Source organism: Poecilia mexicana, unplaced genomic scaffold (assembly GCF_051168715.1).
Source record: "Poecilia mexicana isolate PSO_F unplaced genomic scaffold, ASM5116871v1 scaffold_6, whole genome shotgun sequence".
Classification (NCBI taxonomy): Eukaryota; Metazoa; Chordata; class Actinopteri; order Cyprinodontiformes; family Poeciliidae; genus Poecilia; species Poecilia mexicana.
In genome coordinates, this window is record NW_028263375.1 from 31,881,548 (window position 1) to 31,901,908 (window position 20,361).

The 20,361-nt window shown below is 41.5% G+C and overlaps 1 protein-coding gene and 1 long non-coding RNA gene across 2 annotated transcripts; one reads left to right on the top strand and one right to left on the bottom strand.

The window, feature by feature from the left end:
- The first annotated feature begins 2,872 nt into the window (after positions 1-2,872).
- On the top strand, positions 2,873-3,541 carry LOC148159504 (uncharacterized). The gene is made up of 2 exons (XR_015763154.1): positions 2,873-2,928; positions 3,016-3,541. It is a non-coding gene; the product is annotated as an uncharacterized LOC148159504 (long non-coding RNA).
- Positions 3,542-3,707: 166 nt separating this feature from the next.
- On the bottom strand, positions 3,708-8,871 carry LOC148159505 (uncharacterized). The gene is made up of 3 exons (XM_088006754.1): positions 6,946-8,871; positions 4,625-4,752; positions 3,708-3,871 (listed from the first exon to the last, which is right to left on the bottom strand). Exons 1-3 carry the CDS (start codon positions 8,169-8,171, stop codon positions 3,708-3,710), a joined length of 1,518 nt encoding a protein of 505 aa, XP_087862880.1. The 5' UTR covers positions 8,172-8,871.
- Between the last annotated feature and the right edge of the window lie 11,490 nt (positions 8,872-20,361).

Below are 20,361 nucleotides of genomic sequence, written 5' to 3' on the forward strand. Positions count from 1 at the left end.
ACTGTTTTAGGCAATTTATGAAATAGATACTCACCATTTATCTGTGTCTCATGAAGGCCAATAAGTTGTCTTCAACCATTTATATGAGTTACAATTCCTCCAAGCTAGCAGAAACAAAGCTGTAAATGTGAACACTTTTCATACAGGCAAACAAATAGATAGACCTGAGACAATTTGTTAGATTTTCTCAGTCACTTTTGGTGCATTTCTCAAGTCATTGTTGGCATTTACAAAACAGTAAGCGCATTTCTCAAAACAATTTGTAGAAACAGCAAAAATAGCTTGAACAATCCTTAGCTCAGCTCTCAAAATTCTGTCAGTTAACATATCAGTGACTCAAAATAATAAGTTATAGTTCCTCTATGTACAGATAAGACAGTCAAATTGATTAGTCATGGGAAGAGGCTACAAAATTCACATTTACGCTTTTGCTGTAATTTATTGATGGACCATGTCATGGTGATTCAGAAAGAAAAAGACAGAAATGCAGAGAACAAAAAAAAGTAGAAAAGGAACCAGAGGACAATCTCCTCATGGAAAACTGTACAGTGCTGTAGAAATTACATAATTACATTACATTTTAATTTCTATCGTCATGCTGACGAAGGTTCCTCAGTGGGGTTAAGGAATGAACAGTAGGGTAGGAAGACATCCATCAGCATAATGTTGTGGGTTGCAGCCATATCCTGATGTTGGACTGATGGAAACTGGCAGATGTCCTCAGCCTCTTCTGACTCTTCTTCTGCTTCCCTCCTATCTATTTTCTCCTCAGCCTCACTCCTCTTCTTCTCTCTGGCTGTTCACTCTGTCCAGATACTTTTTCATCAGTTCTCAGAAATGTAACATTGTGTTGTGTTCTGGCTATATAGACCATATTGTTGCCAACTGATGGTTCACAAGATGCACCTTCAATCTGTTTCAGAAAACTGGTTGATCGTTGGTTGAGCTAATGGTTCATACACTGACCTGTTAGAGAAATCCAGGACTCACTTGGGAGCAATTTACCAATTCAGGACAGATTTAGAAAAGAATCAAATATAAATTAATTAAAATATGATTGACATTATGACAACTTTAAGACTTATGCATGTTAAGACTTACACAATGAACTTATGCTGTTTTGGAAGTTGAGAATTCAACACAGACACGTTTAACATATTTTGATCAACATTATTAAAGCAAATTACAACGGGGGAAAAGCAGAGAAGTGCACATAATCAGTTACATGATGTACAAAAGCAAAACTTGCAAAAGGAATGAGAAACTCATTTTTTTGATGTGCAGAAGTGACACAGTAATTTGAAGATTGAACAGGTAGTTTTAAGAATTTCAATTCTGTTCTGAGAAATGCACCCAAACTGAGAAAAACTGTAAAATATTAATATTTAAATTTCCTTATCTTAAAACCCTTCAACTGTCATGGACCCAGTGACTTTAGTGTAAGTATTTTGGGGGTGAGAGTCAAGAGGTCAAAGGAAAATATTAAATATTAGCTCTGATGCTAAGCTTTATACTTTCAAGTATTACCAAAAATTGAAACAAAAGCTACGGTGTTCTTCACAGATTTAACTTGCATGCATGAACATTTCACACTCAAAGTAATTCAAATTAATTACTGAACCAAACTTGAAAAAGTTGCTTCTGCCATTAACAATAACTTTAAGCACATGCAGTCTAAAGTAGACCAGAAATATAATCTATGCAGTCATTCCTACAGAAACATTAACGGAAGTGTTGCGTCTTGGAAAATTAAATGTTCCATATAGTAAGAATATCTAGCTGCAGTGCATGTACATAAACAGCATGCCTCAGAAATTACACATTTCTTTATCAGTTGGTTAAAGTTAGCTAACTGCAGTTAAAACCGTGAAAGGGGCTCACCTGTGATGCAGAGATGTGTTGTCCTTCTCCTTCTCCTCCTGAACATGCAAAAATAGCAGAAACTTGATTTCAAAGACAGGAGCCGCATCCTGACAAGGACCAGGCCTACTGGGCTCTCAGCACCCTGAGCTAGCACCTGCTAGTTAGCAGCCTTAGCTAGTGCGCTGTGACTTTACTGTGTTGAGTTCAGGACACCACAGTATCCTGAGCCACGCTTAACTACAGGAACAGAGTTAAAATAATCTCGCTGTGGTGGCGCAGGGGTTAAGCACAACCCACATATGGAGGCCTTAGTCCTTGACGCAGCTGTTGCAGGTTCGATTCCTGGCCTTGGTGACCTTTGCTGCATGTCTTCCCCCTTCTCTTGTTACCCACTTTCCTGTCAATTAACTATCAAATTAATTGATAGTTAATTGACTATTAATTAATTTGATAGTCAATTCTTTTGGCCACTAGAGCCAAAAGAATCTTGCTGCTGATGCTGAAGGATCAAGCAGCAATACAAACTAGATAATTATTTGTTTACATGACAAATAACACTCTCCATTTACTGTAAACCCTGCTATTTATCACAATAACAAAATGAAAACCTCTCTAGATTATTCTCTACTAATAGCACAATATTTAAAACCAAGTGTGGGATTTGTGAAACTTCAATAAAGGGCGACTTCACAACTTTTATGATTTTGGATAACACTAGAATTGTTCTTTATTGAAGTTTCACAAATCAGATAAAGGTTTTACAAATCCCACACTTGTTTTTAAATATTCTGATATGAGTTGAGGATAATCTAGTCCAGATTTGAAGAGTCTACGTGTTGTAGTCTTTTAGCTAGAGTCAATTAAAGATGCTGATGGTGGTGAAAAATTAGGTGGAATTGCCCTTTAGCCATTTCCCAAATTGGAAGCAGCAATTGGAAACCAACTTCAGCTTCATCCAAGCAAGAGGGGCTAACATACACTTCTCTTAATGTATAAAAAATTTATGGTCGGTGTAACAGGGCGGCCGTTTGCGGTTGGATTTTACGGTGAAGAAGACTTCAAGAGGTAGAGTCAGGTGGAAACAGCAGTTGGTTTATTCTCTTCCCAGCATCAACACACACTCAATCACAATCCGTTTCTCTTCTCACACAGGTGAAACCACAGGCTTAAATAGTCTCAGCTGTGCTGGACCCAACCACCTCCAATTCACAGGGGGATCTCCCTTAACAAATCTCCACCTATTTAAATAAACTACAATTTATTAAATATAAACATTTAAATTTACTTTTTATAAATATTTTATATTTTTTCTTACACCAAATGAAACACCACAAAAAACCCATAAACAATTATCTCCCCACACTTTTCAATGGCCTCTCCCGAACCTATAAATGGTGTCTGGACCCCCGGGGTTGTATTTGTCCAAACACCCTGGAGCGGACACAGAAAAGACAGGTGAGTCACTCATTATCAGCACTCCACACCTAACAGATATTGCACAAACATTTGCTCAGTTTTACCCACCAGTAGCTCCTTGCTCTGAGTAACAATTATCCTCCCTCCACAGGCAACCACCTCACTTTCCAATGAGGAGCAGCTGTGCAGAGCCCAGAACAAAAGGCTACATGCTAATTACTAAAATATTCAATAAATACAATTAAAACTTCTCGTGTGCAAATTGTTGTTTATGTGCAAATCTCTGCTTAAAGTGCAATGCTAAATAAAGTGCTTGTTAATAAAGTGCAAAAAGTGTTTTTAAAGTGCTAAACAGTGACTTAAATACAAATAGACCCAGTAATGAAGCTCTCTTCATTACATTTCCTCCCTCCTCTCTTAAGAGTACCTCAGTCCTCTGACATTCTGGATAAACCGTCAGCAACCACATTAGACTTCCCTGGCTTGTACTGGACCGTGAAGTCAAATGGCTGCAGCGCCAGGTACCATCCAGCGATTCGGGCGTTGGCATCCCTCATTCGTCTTAGCCATTGGAGGGCACGATGGTCAGTCTCTAAAATAAAGTGACGTCCTAAAAGATAATACCTGAGGGCCTCAATAGCCCACTTCATGGCCAAACACTCCTTTTCCACGGTTGAATATCTTGTCTCTCTATCCAGCAGTTTCCGACTCAGAAACACCACAGGTCTTCTTTCACCGTCCACCTCTTGTTGAAGAACAGCTCCAAGTCCCACCCCTGAAGCGTCTGTTTGCAAGATGAATGGCTTAGTGAAGTCTGGTGTGTGTAGAACTGGATGAGTACATACTGCTTGCTTGAGGTCCTTGAATGCTCGATCACAGTCTTCTGTCCAGCACACTTTGTTGGGGGCTGCACCCTTTGTTAGATGGTTCAATACAGCTGATCGTTCTGCAAAAGAAGGTATAAATTTCCGGTACCAGCCCACCAAACCCAGAAATCCTCTCACCTTCCTTTTTGTAGTTGGAACTGGGAAGGACTGGATTGCATCCATTTTCCCCACTTGAGGCTTTATTTTTCCAAACCCAATGACAAAACCCAAATACTCCACCTCTCTCTGGGCTACAGCACACTTCTTTGGGTTAATTGTCAGTCCAGCCAATCTGATGCGGTGTAGCACCTCCTGTAGGTGAATCAGATGCTCCTCCCAGGACTGGCTATACACCACAACATCATCCAAATATGCTGCAGAAAATTCTGAAACATCTCTCAGCACATGATCCATTAAACGTTGGAATGTTGCTGGCGCACCCTGGAGCCCAAAAGGCATGACTCTAAACTGGTACATACCAAAAGGAGTTTTGAAGGCGGTCAGCTCTCTTGCTTCTGGTGCCAAAGCCACTTGCCAGTATCCTTTGCACAAATCCAGCGTTGTGATGTAGCTTGCTGAACCAACTTTCTCCAGTAGGTCGTCAACCCTGGGCATTGGGTACGGGTCAAAATTGGACACAGCATTTAAATTTCTAAAGTCTATGCAAAATCTAAGGGAGCCATCTTTCTTTGGTACTAGCACAATCGGGCTGCACCATTCACTACTAGATTCTTCAATTATCCCTAAATCCAACATCAGTTTTATTTCTTTTTCCAGTACTGGAATCAACCGCTCTGGTATGCGATAGCTCTTTTGACGACTCGGCACATCTTCTTTAACCCGAATCTTATGTTGAACCAGTGATGTAAATCCTGGAACTTCTTGAAAGAGCTGAGGATCCAAGAGAGGTTTGACTTTTTCCTGCTCAGTAGGGGACAGATGAGAAATGTCAACCAAAGCACAGTCTGACATGTTAGTTGGAAAAAATTTCTCAGTCACCTCCTCATCCTTAACTGCTCTCACAAATAACTCCTGGTGCACTGGCTCTTGTTGGCTGTGGAACTCTTTCAACAAGTTGACATGAAAGGTCTGATGCTTCTTAGCCCTTTCTGGCATGTACAGTTCATAAACCACTTTACTCACTTGTTTGGTGATCTCATATGGTCCATGCCATTTTGTCAGCAACTTGTTGTCGCTGGTAGGAAGCAATAAAAGAACCTTCTGACCTGGAAGGAAGACTCTGTCTCTAGCCTTCTGATCGTACCATCTCTTTTGATGTTGTTGAGCTGCTTTCATGTTGTCCTGAGCAAAAGATGCCATTTCCTGCAATCGCTCCCTCATATTGATGACATATGCTGCAATGTTTTCACCCTCTGGTGTAGCGTCTTCCCAACAGTCCTTCAGTAGATCCAGCGGACCTCTCACTTGACGCCCATACAATAGTTCAAAGGGTGAGAAACCTGTAGACACTTGTGGGACCTCTCGGTAAGCAAATAACAGGTATGGTAGCCATTGGTCCCAGTCGGCACCTGTGTCAGAGACAAACTTGCGCAGCATATTTTTGAGAGTCTGATTATATCTTTCCACTAGCCCGTCCGTTTGGGGGTGGTAAGGGGTGGTCTTAAGTCCCTTAATCCCTAATAATTTATAAACCTGCTGCAACAGTTTAGACAAAAAGTTTGTCCCACAATCTGTGAGAATTTCTCTAGGTATTCCTACTCTAGAGAAAAGCTGCAGGAGACAGTTAGCAACCTGTCGGGCTTTAATGGATCTGAGAGGAAAAGCTTCAGGGTACCGTGTAGCATAGTCACATATCACCAATATGTAACGGTGACCTGTAGAGCTCCTTTCTAATGGGCCCACAATATCCATGCCCAGCCTTTCAAAAGGTGTCTCAATAATTGGCAATGGTTGTAGCTGGGCTCGAGCTACTCCTTTGCCTGAAGTCAACTGACATTTTTCACAGGAACTACAAAATTTAGAAATCTGGGTATACATTCCCGGCCAGACAAAACGGCTGCTGATTCTACTCAGTGTCTTATAAAAAGCCATATGACCTGCCCATGGAATTGAGTGACCCAGCTCCATAACTTTGTGTCTGAACTGTTGTGGAAGGGCTAATGCTTCACACTGTCCCTTCTTCTGATACAAAATGCCTCCTTTAATTATGTAAACTGCATCTTCTAGGAAGTCTAACTGACCCTGATGAGTTCCCCCCACCCCAGTTACCTTTTCAAACCAAGGTTTTAGTGTAGAATCAGCTCTCTGGAGTGCACCCAAATCTGAGGGAATGTCAAACTCAAAGAAGTTATCTGGCTTAGATAATTGTGCCATCTCTTCATCACCTGAGCCTTTGAACTTCTCCCTTCTTTTCTGAGCTTTTGACTTTTTTGTTCTTCCCGGTTCTGCTTCTAAAGACTCCCCAAAAAAGGGCAACTCTTCTAACACAGTCTTTGAACTTTGCGCTCTTGTTACTACATTACAAGGTTTCAATGGTTCTACTGGAATATCCGTTTTAGGACACGAGTTCTGGGCATCTCTGTTGGTAAGAACTTGGGGTTCATAGTCTGACTGGTGGATAAGGTCAAAGAGAGTGGGTATATCATTACCAAGTATAACTGTGAATGGCAAAGAGGGAACTACAGCTACCTGTACCAAGTATGTTTGACCTCCCACTGTCAAATACACCTCAGCAGTAGGGTAGACATGTTCATCTCCATGTACACAACTTATTTTAACCCCCACCCCACTTAGCTTTTCTGCTGAAATTAAGCTAGCATGCACTAGAGATTGGAAGCACCCAGAATCAAGCAAAGCTTCTTCTTTCTGCCCATTAACTAGAACAGAAACAGTGCAAACTTTCTTTTCCACAACATCCATAGCTGGTCTTGGAACAGAACACATAAGTGATGGCTTTGATTTAAGGGCAGGGCAGAAATGTTGTGTATGACCAAAGCCATTACAGTTGTAACATCTAATATCTTGGACTGAAGATTTAAAAAATGGCTTTTTAACATTGGGGGGTCTTTGGAAAGGGAACTGCTTTAAACTAGAAACTTTTCTAGCCTGACTTTGACCAGAGCCCTGTTCACCCCCAGTGGACTTACTTGATTGGGCATAGTGAGTCTCTCGGCCAAAATAAATGCTCTTGCTCCCCTTCCTGGCTGATGTGAAGACCTCTGCAAGAGTAGTTGCTTCTTTTGCCGTCTTTGGGTCACGCTCTCGTATCCAGACCTCCAACTCTGGATTAACCATCCTTAAAAACTGCTCCAGAATTATCTGCTCAGATATTTCTTCCACAGTAGATTTATCAGGTTTAATCCATCTTGAAAACAAGTCTTTCAATCGCACATAAAGTTCACGTGGCGTCTCACCTGATTCAATCTTCAGGGATCTGAAGCGGCGTCGATAAGTGTCAGCAGTGATTTCATATTTTGCCAGAATTGCCTCTTTCACTTTGTCATAGTTTTCAGAGTCAGCCATATCCATTAGAACGTAGGCTGTGCGGGCCTTGCCGGTCAACAGAGGGACAAGACGAACCGCCCACTCATCTCTAGGCCACCGACACACCTGGGCCATCCTCTCGAACGTCGTCAGAAAATGCTCAATGTCGTCATCAGTGGATAACGGAAGAAATCTTGGTTCAATTATGGACCTGGAACCATGAGCCACCTGGACATCACCACCATCAGATTCTTCTGATTCACCTGCATGTGCTTCAGATGTCCTGGGTCGAGCTTGTGTTCCTGATACCTCAGGTTTGTCCAATACAGCATGCACTTGAAGCTGCATTTGTTGAAATTGATGCTGTATGCTCTTCCACCTTTGTTCCTGGCGGGAAAAATCTTTATCAATCTTCAGGTCTCTAGCCACTTGAGACCGCATAATAGATTTCACCATCACCGCCAGTTCCTCCAACTTATCTTCAGGGTTGGTCGCTGCCATGGCCTCCATTTCACAGGAAGCTCCAGCTCCTTCATCAGGCTCTCCTTCTTGGCCTGGCTTTTTACCACTTCTGGTCATCATCTTCTCACCGTGGCATGACTACCCCACTTCTGACACCACTTGTAACAGGGCGGCCGTTTGCGGTTGGATTTTACGGTGAAGAAGACTTCAAGAGGTAGAGTCAGGTGGAAACAGCAGTTGGTTTATTCTCTTCCCAGCATCAACACACACTCAATCACAATCCGTTTCTCTTCTCACACAGGTGAAACCACAGGCTTAAATAGTCTCAGCTGTGCTGGACCCAACCACCTCCAATTCACAGGGGGATCTCCCTTAACAAATCTCCACCTATTTAAATAAACTACAATTTATTAAATATAAACATTTAAATTTACTTTTTATAAATATTTTATATTTTTTCTTACACCAAATGAAACACCACAAAAAACCCATAAACAATTATCTCCCCACACTTTTCAATGGCCTCTCCCGAACCTATAAATGGTGTCTGGACCCCCGGGGTTGTATTTGTCCAAACACCCTGGAGCGGACACAGAAAAGACAGGTGAGTCACTCATTATCAGCACTCCACACCTAACAGATATTGCACAAACATTTGCTCAGTTTTACCCACCAGTAGCTCCTTGCTCTGAGTAACAATTATCCTCCCTCCACAGGCAACCACCTCACTTTCCAATGAGGAGCAGCTGTGCAGAGCCCAGAACAAAAGGCTACATGCTAATTACTAAAATATTCAATAAATACAATTAAAACTTCTCGTGTGCAAATTGTTGTTTATGTGCAAATCTCTGCTTAAAGTGCAATGCTAAATAAAGTGCTTGTTAATAAAGTGCAAAAAGTGTTTTTAAAGTGCTAAACAGTGACTTAAATACAAATAGACCCAGTAATGAAGCTCTCTTCATTACAGTCGGCATAAAATTAATCTCAAATGCATCATTTAATCAAATACTCTCATAAATGATGGTGGTATTGGCTGTAGGAGTTTGCTTTGCAATTGGTGGGTTGCCAGATCGATGCCTGGTCTACTGTTGATATTTCAGTTTGGTCTATTAAAGGCATTATTAAAAAAGAAACCAAAATATCACACTAGCATTCTGTTCTTTGCAAAATTTACTTTTGCAGTCTCATTTATGGTTTTACATTGTAGATATAAATATCAGCAAAATTTGTAATATTGGCTGATTAATACTGTTAAGTTTAGAGTAATTAGCTTCTGGCATTATTACTATATTTTTCTATGAACTTTACAATTACTTATAGTTTTACAATATATTTCTGTATTTTCTACATTCATGACTGTCAAAATTACTTAGGATAAATGTTTATTGAGTTATGATAATTCCACGTATTTTCTAAGGTAGTATAATGCTTTGGATATTACAGTCAGTAACCGTTGGTATTTCACAATTTTCTACCGTAAATTTACTGACTTTTTTTTACAGTGTGCTATATCCCGATCAAGTATAAATTAAAAGAAATTTGACTTCACAAAATCTCAGAATTGGACCTCAAACATGCACAAAAGAATCCAAGCAACAGTCAAGGTATGGTTTTGATGAGTGAGTGTCATTTTAACATGATGTAAAGCTACAAAAAGGATTGATTTTATATAATAGTCCCCCTTTAAAAGAACAAATAAAATTAAAGCTCCGCGGAGCCTCAAGCGGCCCTCGCAGCCAAGCGCCGCTCAAGCCTATAGCCACCGCGGATGTTCCAGCACCGCCTCCCGCCGGCCACCGCCGACGCTCGCGCGCCGTCCTCCATGCGATCCGCTTCGATGTCTTCGGCAGCGTTCACTGGCCATGCACCCAAAATCTGGAGCAGATTGGGCCATGTGGCAAGGAGATACAGCTGTTTGATTAACCTAGGGGGCGCAGTGGAGTCAAATTGCAATTAAACTGTATTGGGCTCCTCAGAGGTTCACAAGTTTCACTCATAAAAAGTCTGGTGCAAATAGGATGATGCGTTTGTGAATAAGAGACGATCGTATGCATATGGCGAGGGACAGCCATTTTGCCACGCCCCCACGGGTCAGTAGAGTTCATCATCAATGAGTTCATCATCAATAAGTTCATCATCATTTCATTTTATGTCAGTCTGCACAGGATTAAACCCATATGAATTAGACTGTAAGACATACATTTGAAAAAACATGTTACTTCCTTTCGGAAGTGGGCGGGGCAAAGGTGACGTCATCAATCGACCACCTAACTGTGATGAGGGCTTATCTATAATGAGACATAGAAAGTCTGATGCAGCTCTGACCTGGCATTTGGAAGTTATTTCACATTCATGTTTCATGGTGTATAGTCAAAGTTTGGGACTTAGCCACGCACCCACGGGTCAGTAGAGTTCATCACGGCAGAGTTCTTCATCATTTAATTTCATGTCAGTCAGCACAGGATGAAACCCATAAGAATTAGAAAGAAAAAGTAAGACATACAGTAGAAAAAACAGGTCACTTCCTGTCGGAAGTGGGCGGGGCTAAGGTGACGTCATCAATCGACCACCTAACTGTGATGATTGCTGATCTATAATGAGACACAGAAAGTCTGATGCAGCTGTGACCTGGCATTTGGAAGTTATTTCACATTCATGTTTCATGGTGTATAGTCAAAGTTTGGGACTTAGCCACGCCCCCACGGGTCAGTAGAGTTCATCACGGCAGAGTTCATCATCATTTCATTTCATGTCAGTCTGCACAGGATGAAACCCATAAGAATTAGAGAGAAAAAGTAAGACATACAGTAGAAAAAACAGGTCACTTCCTGTCGGAAGTGGGCGGGGCAAGGGTGATGTCATCAATCGACCACATAACTGTGATGAGGGCTTATCTATAATGAGACATAGAAAGTCTGATGCAGCTCTGACCTGGCATTTGGAAGTTATTTCACATTCATGTTTCATGGTGTATAGTCAAAATTTGGGACTTAGCCACGCCCCCACGGGTCAGTAGAGTTCATCATGGGAGAGTTCATCATCATGTCATTTCATGTCAGCCTGCACAGGATGAATCCCATAAGAATTAGAGAGTAAAAGTAAGACATACAATTGAAGAAAGAGGTTACTTCCTGTCGGAAGTGGGCGGGGCTAGGGTGATGTCATCAATCGACCACCTAACTATGATGAAGGCTGGTCTATAATGAGACATAGAAAGTCTGATGCAGCTGTGACCTGACATTTGGAAGTTATTTCACATTCATGTTTCATGCTGTATAGTCAAAGTTTGGGACTTAGCCACGCCCCCACGGGTCAGTCGAGTTCATCATGGGAGAGTTCATCATCATGTCATTTCATGTCAGCCTGCACAGGATGAAACCCATAAGAATTAGAGAGTAAAAGTAAGACATACAATTGAAGAAAGAGGTTACTTCCTGTCGGAAGTGGGCGGGGCTAGGGTGATGTCATCAATCGACCACCTAACTATGATGAAGGCTGGTCTATAATGAGACATAGAAAGTCTGATGCAGCTGTGACCTGGCATTTGGAAGTTATTTCACATTCATGTTTCATGCTGTATAGTCAAAGTTTGGGACTTAGCCACGCCCCCACGGGTCAGTCGAGTTCATCATGGGAGAGTTCATCATCATATCATGTCATGTCAGCCTACACCGGATGAAACCATATGACTTAGAGAGTAAAAGTAAGACATACAATAGAAAAAACAGGTGACTTCCTGTCGGAAGTGGGCGGGGTTAAGGTGATGTCATCAACTGACCATCTCAATGTGATGAGGGGTGGTCTGTAGTCAGATATAGGAAGTCTGATGCAGCTGTGACCTTCTATGTGGAAGTTATTGCATCTTGATGTTTCATGGTGTATAGTCAAAGTTTGGGACTTAGCCACGCACCCACGGGTCAGTAGAGTTCATCACGGCAGAGTTCTTCATCATTTAATTTCATGTCAGTCAGCACAGGATGAAACCCATAAGAATTAGAAAGAAAAAGTAAGACATACAGTAGAAAAAACAGGTCACTTCCTGTCGGAAGTGGGCGGGGCTAAGGTGACGTCATCAATCGACCACCTAACTGTGATGATTGCTGATCTATAATGAGACACAGAAAGTCTGATGCAGCTGTGACCTGGCATTTGGAAGTTATTTCACATTCATGTTTCATGGTGTATAGTCAAAGTTTGGGACTTAGCCACGCCCCCACGGGTCAGTAGAGTTCATCACGGCAGAGTTCATCATCATTTCATTTCATGTCAGTCTGCACAGGATGAAACCCATAAGAATTAGAGAGAAAAAGTAAGACATACAGTAGAAAAAACAGGTCACTTCCTGTCGGAAGTGGGCGGGGCAAGGGTGATGTCATCAATCGACCACATAACTGTGATGAGGGCTTATCTATAATGAGACATAGAAAGTCTGATGCAGCTCTGACCTGGCATTTGGAAGTTATTTCACATTCATGTTTCATGGTGTATAGTCAAAATTTGGGACTTAGCCACGCCCCCACGGGTCAGTAGAGTTCATCATGGGAGAGTTCATCATCATGTCATTTCATGTCAGCCTGCACAGGATGAATCCCATAAGAATTAGAGAGTAAAAGTAAGACATACAATTGAAGAAAGAGGTTACTTCCTGTCGGAAGTGGGCGGGGCTAGGGTGATGTCATCAATCGACCACCTAACTATGATGAAGGCTGGTCTATAATGAGACATAGAAAGTCTGATGCAGCTGTGACCTGACATTTGGAAGTTATTTCACATTCATGTTTCATGCTGTATAGTCAAAGTTTGGGACTTAGCCACGCCCCCACGGGTCAGTCGAGTTCATCATGGGAGAGTTCATCATCATGTCATTTCATGTCAGCCTGCACAGGATGAAACCCATAAGAATTAGAGAGTAAAAGTAAGACATACAATTGAAGAAAGAGGTTACTTCCTGTCGGAAGTGGGCGGGGCTAGGGTGATGTCATCAATCGACCACCTAACTATGATGAAGGCTGGTCTATAATGAGACATAGAAAGTCTGATGCAGCTGTGACCTGGCATTTGGAAGTTATTTCACATTCATGTTTCATGCTGTATAGTCAAAGTTTGGGACTTAGCCACGCCCCCACGGGTCAGTCGAGTTCATCATGGGAGAGTTCATCATCATATCATGTCATGTCAGCCTACACCGGATGAAACCATATGACTTAGAGAGTAAAAGTAAGACATACAATAGAAAAAACAGGTGACTTCCTGTCGGAAGTGGGCGGGGTTAAGGTGATGTCATCAACTGACCATCTCAATGTGATGAGGGGTGGTCTGTAGTCAGATATAGGAAGTCTGATGCAGCTGTGACCTTCTATGTGGAAGTTATTGCATCTTGATGTTTCATGGCGAATAGTCAAAGTTTGGGACTTAGCCACGCCCACATGCTTTGACATAGAAAAATTCCTACGATAACTTTTCATCTTTAATATCTCAAGTCTCTGCTGACTGAGTTTGAAGTCTCTATCTCAAAAGCTGCAGGAGGAGATAGATCAGATGCGATGTCTATGAAAAAGAGGAAATGGCTGATTTTGATCCAAAATGGCCGACTTCCTGTTGGGTTTGCACCATGGCTCCAAGAGACTTTTTTGTAGGTCCTGACATGATACACATGTGTACCAAGTTTCATAATTCTAGGTTAAAGCATGGCTTGGGGCTGATCATTTAAAAATTTCTAGGGGGCGCTGTAGAGAAATTAGGCCACGCCCATCAACGACTGTTATGGATTCCTGTTCGGGGATGGATAAGGATGCATCCTAGTGAGTTTGGTGCAGCTGGGCTGAACGATGTGGAATCTAGAGCCAAACGTATGGCGGCGGCGTTACCTCTGCTTCGCCGCGGTCCCACGGCCACGCCCTCTACAGAAGACTCTTGGCGCTTTAAAGCAAGTGAGACTAACATGTTATCTGTCATCCAACACAGAATCATGTTGATTAGGTGCAGTGAGCCAGAAAGGCAGCTTTCCATGGAAAAAAAAGCACTTCCTGTTCTGAGGGGGCGGGGCTTAGATGACGTCAGACTATGACAACATAGGATCGTAGGGGACCCTACCAGGATCACTCATGTCAAGTTTGGTGCAGCTGGCCTCAAAATTGTGGAATCCACAGCCAAACGTAAGGACACGGCGTTTAGGGTCACTTCGCCACGCCGCCACGCCCACCTGCTGGATTCAAATGAGCTTGGCTTGGAATCCTCAACACACCAACATGTTTTCTGTCTGTGGACACAGTTTCACCTCGATTAGGTCAAAGGGGTCAGATAGCGACCGTTCAGCGTAAAAAATGACACTTCCTGTTCTCAGGGGGCGTGGCCTAAGTGACGTCATCATTTGACCGTTGGGTATTGTAGAGCATCCCATGATGATCAATCACTGAAAGTTTGGTGCTTCTATGAGTTTTTTTCAAAGAGTTATAACAGTTTGATGTTTCATGGCGAATCGGTGACCTTTGACCCCCGGAAAGACCCCTTCAGCAAGCCCGAAAACGCAAACCTACGATAACTTTGGATCGGCCATGCCTTTTGAACGATCTGACCGAGTTTGAAGCCGATCGATCGAAATCCCTAGGACAAGTTCGAAAAAATGCGAACCCTGTAAACGGCCAAATTCGGGTCAAAATCGGAACTTCAATCCAAAATGGCCGACATTCTGTGATACTTGCACTATGACATTAATTGTAAATTCTGAGTGTCTTGGGGAGCTCTACAAGTGTACCAAGTTTGAAGTCTCTACGATAAAGTAAGTGAATAGAAAAGGGTCTTTTGAAAGTTGCTAGGTGGCGCCCTTGAGCCGTTTCTTTTGCGATTTTTGCCACGACCATAAAATACGTAATTTTTCACCGCGCTCTATGCCCCCGCCAAGTTTGGTGAGTTTTTGAATATGATAAAGCCCCCAAAAAGCCCCCTAAAAAGGGTGGCAGAATCGTAATAATAAGAAACAGTACAGGAACAATAGGCTCTCGCAGCGCTTAGCTGCTCGGGCCTAAAAATCATATCAGTAAATCTAAAATCTTTGAGTTACGGATAGTGTTATTGCAATTAATAATAAAATATTCTGATAATTATGTGACAAGAAAGAAGATCATTAGTAAACCATGATTAGCACATCCGTCTTGTCGTATTTGTCTGCTTGTATTCAGGGAACTGGTCAAGTTGAGGCTTATGAGAAATGAAGAGAATGCGACAGAAGCCAAATGGAGATGACAGCTAACTGTTTCAACTTCCTCAGTTACCCTCTGCACACTCACACAACCATCCCTGCTTTTGTTTCCGCCTTCATAATTTTGTTTTGGAAAAACATGGGTTCATGTTTCATCTCTGTGAGAGCTCTAAAACTTGAATATCTGTTCTGCTCTTGCCCTCTGTTACCTTTGTTTGGCTCAAGGCAGAGTTTGGCAGGCAGCATGTGCTGATGGGTGGGCATTTTTGTGAGTGGTTAGATTGGTGGTTTAGCTTTTGAAGTAATATTTCAGAAAAAAAGTAGCTGAGTATGCAGGATGAGCACCCTTTCCTTTTGAAACATTAAAAACATGTTAGCAACTATTTTACAATTGTTCTACCTCTGAGACTTCTCTCTCTTACTGGGGTAACTGAGATTTGGTTGAAGAACAGGGTTTTTTAAATATTGACTGCACCTTGCCAGGCCAATTCAATTTATTTTTTCTTTTAAGCCAACATTGTTTTTCCTTGTTTGTTTTCAGTATGAAACTGTTCTCTTTAGAATTAATGGGTTGTGTACACAGTCTTGCTAGAAGTCCCATGTAAACTTGTGAAGCTTCCTTAGAAAGTGTACGGTATCAAAGGGGATGGGAAAGTCTGCAAAGACCGGTAAGACATTTAGTTTTTCAAGACAGGCACAAATAACCTCATTGTCCACACTTCATGTACCACTTGGATATAGGCTGTCAGTCGTCAGTAGACTGTATTTTTGTTTTGGACAGAGGACTGAGGATTTCTATATTGCTGGAAATAAATGTTGATAAGCGGACTGGAGATAGCTGCCAGATGGCTACTAACCAGTTGGTTAAAATGCTGGGTTGTTCTAACTACACAATTTATAACCCGTACCTCTAACGCTGTAAACATAGGCTGCAACTTGCCAGGCCAATAAATCTATTTTGATATAGATCTATAAGTCTGTAACAAAATACATGCTACATTTGGTCAAATGCAATGCGAGAAGTAGACAGGTGCACAGGCAGCAGCCACTAGTCCTGTATGTACATTGTGATGCACAATCTCCACTTATCCCCACAGATGAAAATGACATCTTTGTTACCTCGGTCCATCATCACAGCCACTGCTGCAAGCACATCTGGTCACATCACATCCCTCCAGCGTAACCACTTTGCTGCCCACCACTTTGTCAATCTGAAAAGAACCCCAGCACCCCAGTGTATACCTGGTCAAAAGGTCTGGCTCTCATCTCATGACATCACATTAAAACCCATGTCCAGAAAACTGTCTCCTAAATTCATAGGTCCATATGAAATCGACCCTAGCTCTGTATCTCCATCTTTCCTTGAGCCTTCGGATCCATGCTACCTTTTATGTTTCACAAATCAAACCTGTCCAGTCATAGACTACTTGCTTCATCCAGAGGGTTTGGACTCTGTATGATTGCTTCCTGGAGGCGTGAACTCCTTTGATGTTGTAAATTTTACTCAATCACTGATGCTTGTCCATGACATATGTAATGTGCCAGTTTGATACTAAAAAGCTTACTAGAAATTGCCTGCACTGTAAATAAACCATCCTCTACTGTAAAGAGAGAAGAGTTGATCTGAGCAAGGCAGCTGTTAAGGTTAATTCAACATTTGGAAGCTTGACCAACACAGACTCAAGGGCTTTGTTCACTTCCTCTGTTCCTATTGCTAAAACTACAGGCAACTATAGTTCTAAAACAGTGCAGGAAACTGATATCATCATTCACAACTTCTCCTTCTGTTCGCAGTTGTACCGGTAAAACATTTACTAGAGAACTAGAGACAATCAATGCGAGTCAAGGGGAGAAAGCCCAGACTGTGCAGGAAGCAATAATTTTTTTTGAGCGGAGTTGCACAGGAAGGCAATGGCTAGCCCCTTGGAAAAATCTCCATTGAGAACTGTAAGACCAATCCAAAATCAATTAATTCCCTTCCTCAAATTCCACAACTTAAATGTCTCCCTCTGCTTCCCAGTCCTCCTGGTTTCCCTGCTGTGCCTGAAGAATTTCCCAATCATACCTCCTTCACTTACTTTATTATTATTATTATAATAAAGTTTTCTAAAACTGCTTTCTGCCTCCTAAGAGTGTTTGCATATTGGTCAAACTACTACTGAAAAGCTTCCCGATACCAAAGCCAGCAGCATCAAGCCACTTGCTGACCTTTTGTGTGAGGCCGTCACCCACACAAAACAGATCATAAGATTACCGTCTGCTTACACCTTGCCTCCTTGCCAACCAGAATGAATAAAATAAGAAATGTAATTTGTGAGTTAGTTGGATACCTGAGCACCTGAACAGGTTTGCTGCTTCTGTTTACCCTCAGGTGAGGCCAACAGCCAGGCTGAAAGTGATACTTCAACTGATGTTTGCTCAACTGTTGTATCCTAATCCCTGCAACTACATATATGGCCCTGACATGATCCACCTTAATACTGAAAAATGACTTTTTGACCAAGAAACAGACTCGGGGGTTTAAAGCACTCCATCTCGAAAGATTTTGCTAAGTTTTCTTTTCAGAGAAGGTCTGAATTAAAAGCAATCCTTGTTATTTAAACTTAGTGACAGAAATCAACTGTCTGTGAAAGTTTTTGGGAAATTGTTTTCAGACTTAATGCTGCTTTAATGAGTCTGTGTAAAAACCAACACAGGAATGCTATTGATTTTTACTTTCTAAAAAAGTTACCTGTCAGGAGATTGATGAACTTTTTCCAAATTAAAACCACTTTGTCAGAAATATTTGTGGGGAAATGTGAATGTGATTTGGAATGGAAAAGTGAGATATTTACTGAGGTCTACTGATTACAAACACAGAATGTAACCAACCAAAGCAGTGCATCTATTCTGTAAGTCCGAGTCAAAGGGTTCCTGCCTTTACTGTGATAAACTATTCACTTTAAGCTCCACAGCCAACCACTTAAATGTGGGCTCCATATTCACTTAGAAACAAGATAAAGTTATTCTAATAAGGTTTTTGTGATTGGAACAGAAGTTGAAACCATTGTTTTAAGTTTGGTTTTGTCTGAGTTTGGTTCTTGTGTTTGATGCCTTTTTGTAAGTCTTTTTTTTTTTTTTTACATGTATCATTTCTGACTTCCTGGACTATTCCATTTTTTCATAGTTTGCGACTTTGGTCAACTTCCCAGAGCTCCACCGTCTTTGAGCTGCTGTTCCGGTGCCACTAATCCTCTCCCAGTATTTCTAAGCCTTTTTCTGTCACTCCTTGCCAGATTTCTCTGTATTCCAGGCTGTTCCATTTATTCTCCTTTGGCCACACTGTTCCATTCCTGGTTCCAGCTTTATGTCATTCCTGCCTTGACATTTCTTAGGACTTTTATTTTTCTTATTCTCTTTCACATTATTAAATCTTCACCTGCATCAAGATTCTTCTGTTGTCCCTAAAACAACTCCACCAAACAGGTCAATTTGCATGTTATTTATGTGAATTTATAATTTATGAAAATAGTATCCTTGTAAGCCATAAAGGAACAAAACAATAGATGTGCCGTCCTTAAACACCTGTCTCTTTTGACTGAGTTCCGTCTTTGAGAAGATGTGTTTTAGTTCTTCCGATAACTGTGCTCTGATTAAACCAGCCCTTTGCCTCTGTGGAGCTCACAACTTCACAGGGCAAAACATAATCAAGGTGTAGGTCACTTCTGTAGGAAGAAATGCCACAGCCTCTTACTACTGTGGTTTATTCTTTAATGTGTGAATAAACCACACTTTACAGAGACAGTTAAGCATTTTAAAATCTTTGAACTCCACCTAAGCACCAACAATTGTTAGATATTTTCCTACACCATTTTTATTGAATTATCTGTGGTTGATTGTCCTGAAAATCAAGTGACCTGGGAAGCTGAAGAAAAACATTGAATGATTTGTTGTTGTTTTTTTCTTGTTGTCTTATGATTATACCAGCTGAATATTACAGCATATAGAACAGGTCTTTTCCTTTGTGCTGCTGTAGGAAGGCCTGACTCTACTTCCAGTGGGGAATTTTCATGGCCAACTTCCACTATGGAATAAGATCCAGTGTTATGTTTCCTTGTTGTAGGTCTGATGGGGAGCCTTTTCCTCTGCCTCAGTGGGACTGAAGGAATGGTGTTTACTGCACAGAGCCAACTGGCCTGTGAGACTATCACAAACACTGCAGCACAGCTATTAAAACGCAAACTGGGCTTCAAAGTCCATCAAACACACTGGAACAGAACTGGAGCTCCTTTTTGGACATATCTTGGCACGTTTCCTCAATAACCTCTCTTTAATGTTTACACTTTTTTCGACCACCAACACACACTCACATCATGTAACCCGCAAGCACACACATGCATATAACACTACACTCCAGACCCTCCCCATCCCAGTCCTTATTGGCTCAATGTGTCGTCACAGAGACAACAGCTGTTTCCAGGATGAAGAAGCTACTTTGAGGGTGCCAGCCAGTCTGCAGGCCTGCAACTGGAGACTCCCTTGGGTCTCTCATGGCCTTCAAAATGCACACTCACACACGTGAACACTTTCACACACAGGCAGCACAACAGCACTAGGTCCCTCTCAGGAAGAAAGGAAAAGCACACTTCTTCCATAATGTTAATGGTGAGTAGAAGACTCCCTGGTTAGTCATCGACATGCAGGTGTACGCATGTCTTAGTTTTAAAATGTTTTCATGCCTAAAGTTTACAACTGAGAGAGTTATTGTATATAAAAATACTTAAACATATTTATAGGATGATTCTTTAACAGTATTTGTTCTTAACAACAAACGTCTGAAACTGAAACATGCAAATTACAAAAAAATTGACTTTGTGGTGGTGGAGCAGCAATGCTAAATTGTAATTTAAACTAGGAATGTCCCGATAAGTTTTTTTTTTCCCTTTTTTTCCCCCCCATTCTGAGTCCTTTGATTTTGAGTACTGGCCGACGTCCCGATCCCATACTTTTGAAGAAACAGATCCAGGATGTCCCTTATTATTTTCACCTGTTTTATTATTTAACAAAAACCTGAGGCTGTGTAAATCAAAAACTGTAATTATTTTTTAGTGCGATAATTGCAGTAAAAAATAA

What these genes read in the sequence shown, in the direction of transcription:
- LOC148159505 (XM_088006754.1), bottom strand. Translation starts at nt 8,171, where the DNA reads ATGATGACCAGAAGTGGTAAAAAGCCAGGCCAAGAAGGAGAGCCTGAT. An exon ending in GAAGCTTTGCTTGATTCTGG is followed by an intron (nt 4,753 to 6,945) that starts GTGCTTCCAATC and finishes CCCAATGCCCAG; the next exon opens with GGTTGACGACCTACTGGAGA. An exon ending in CGCCTTCAAAACTCCTTTTG is followed by an intron (nt 3,872 to 4,624) that starts GTATGTACCAGT and finishes ACTTTATTTTAG; the next exon opens with AGACTGACCATCGTGCCCTC.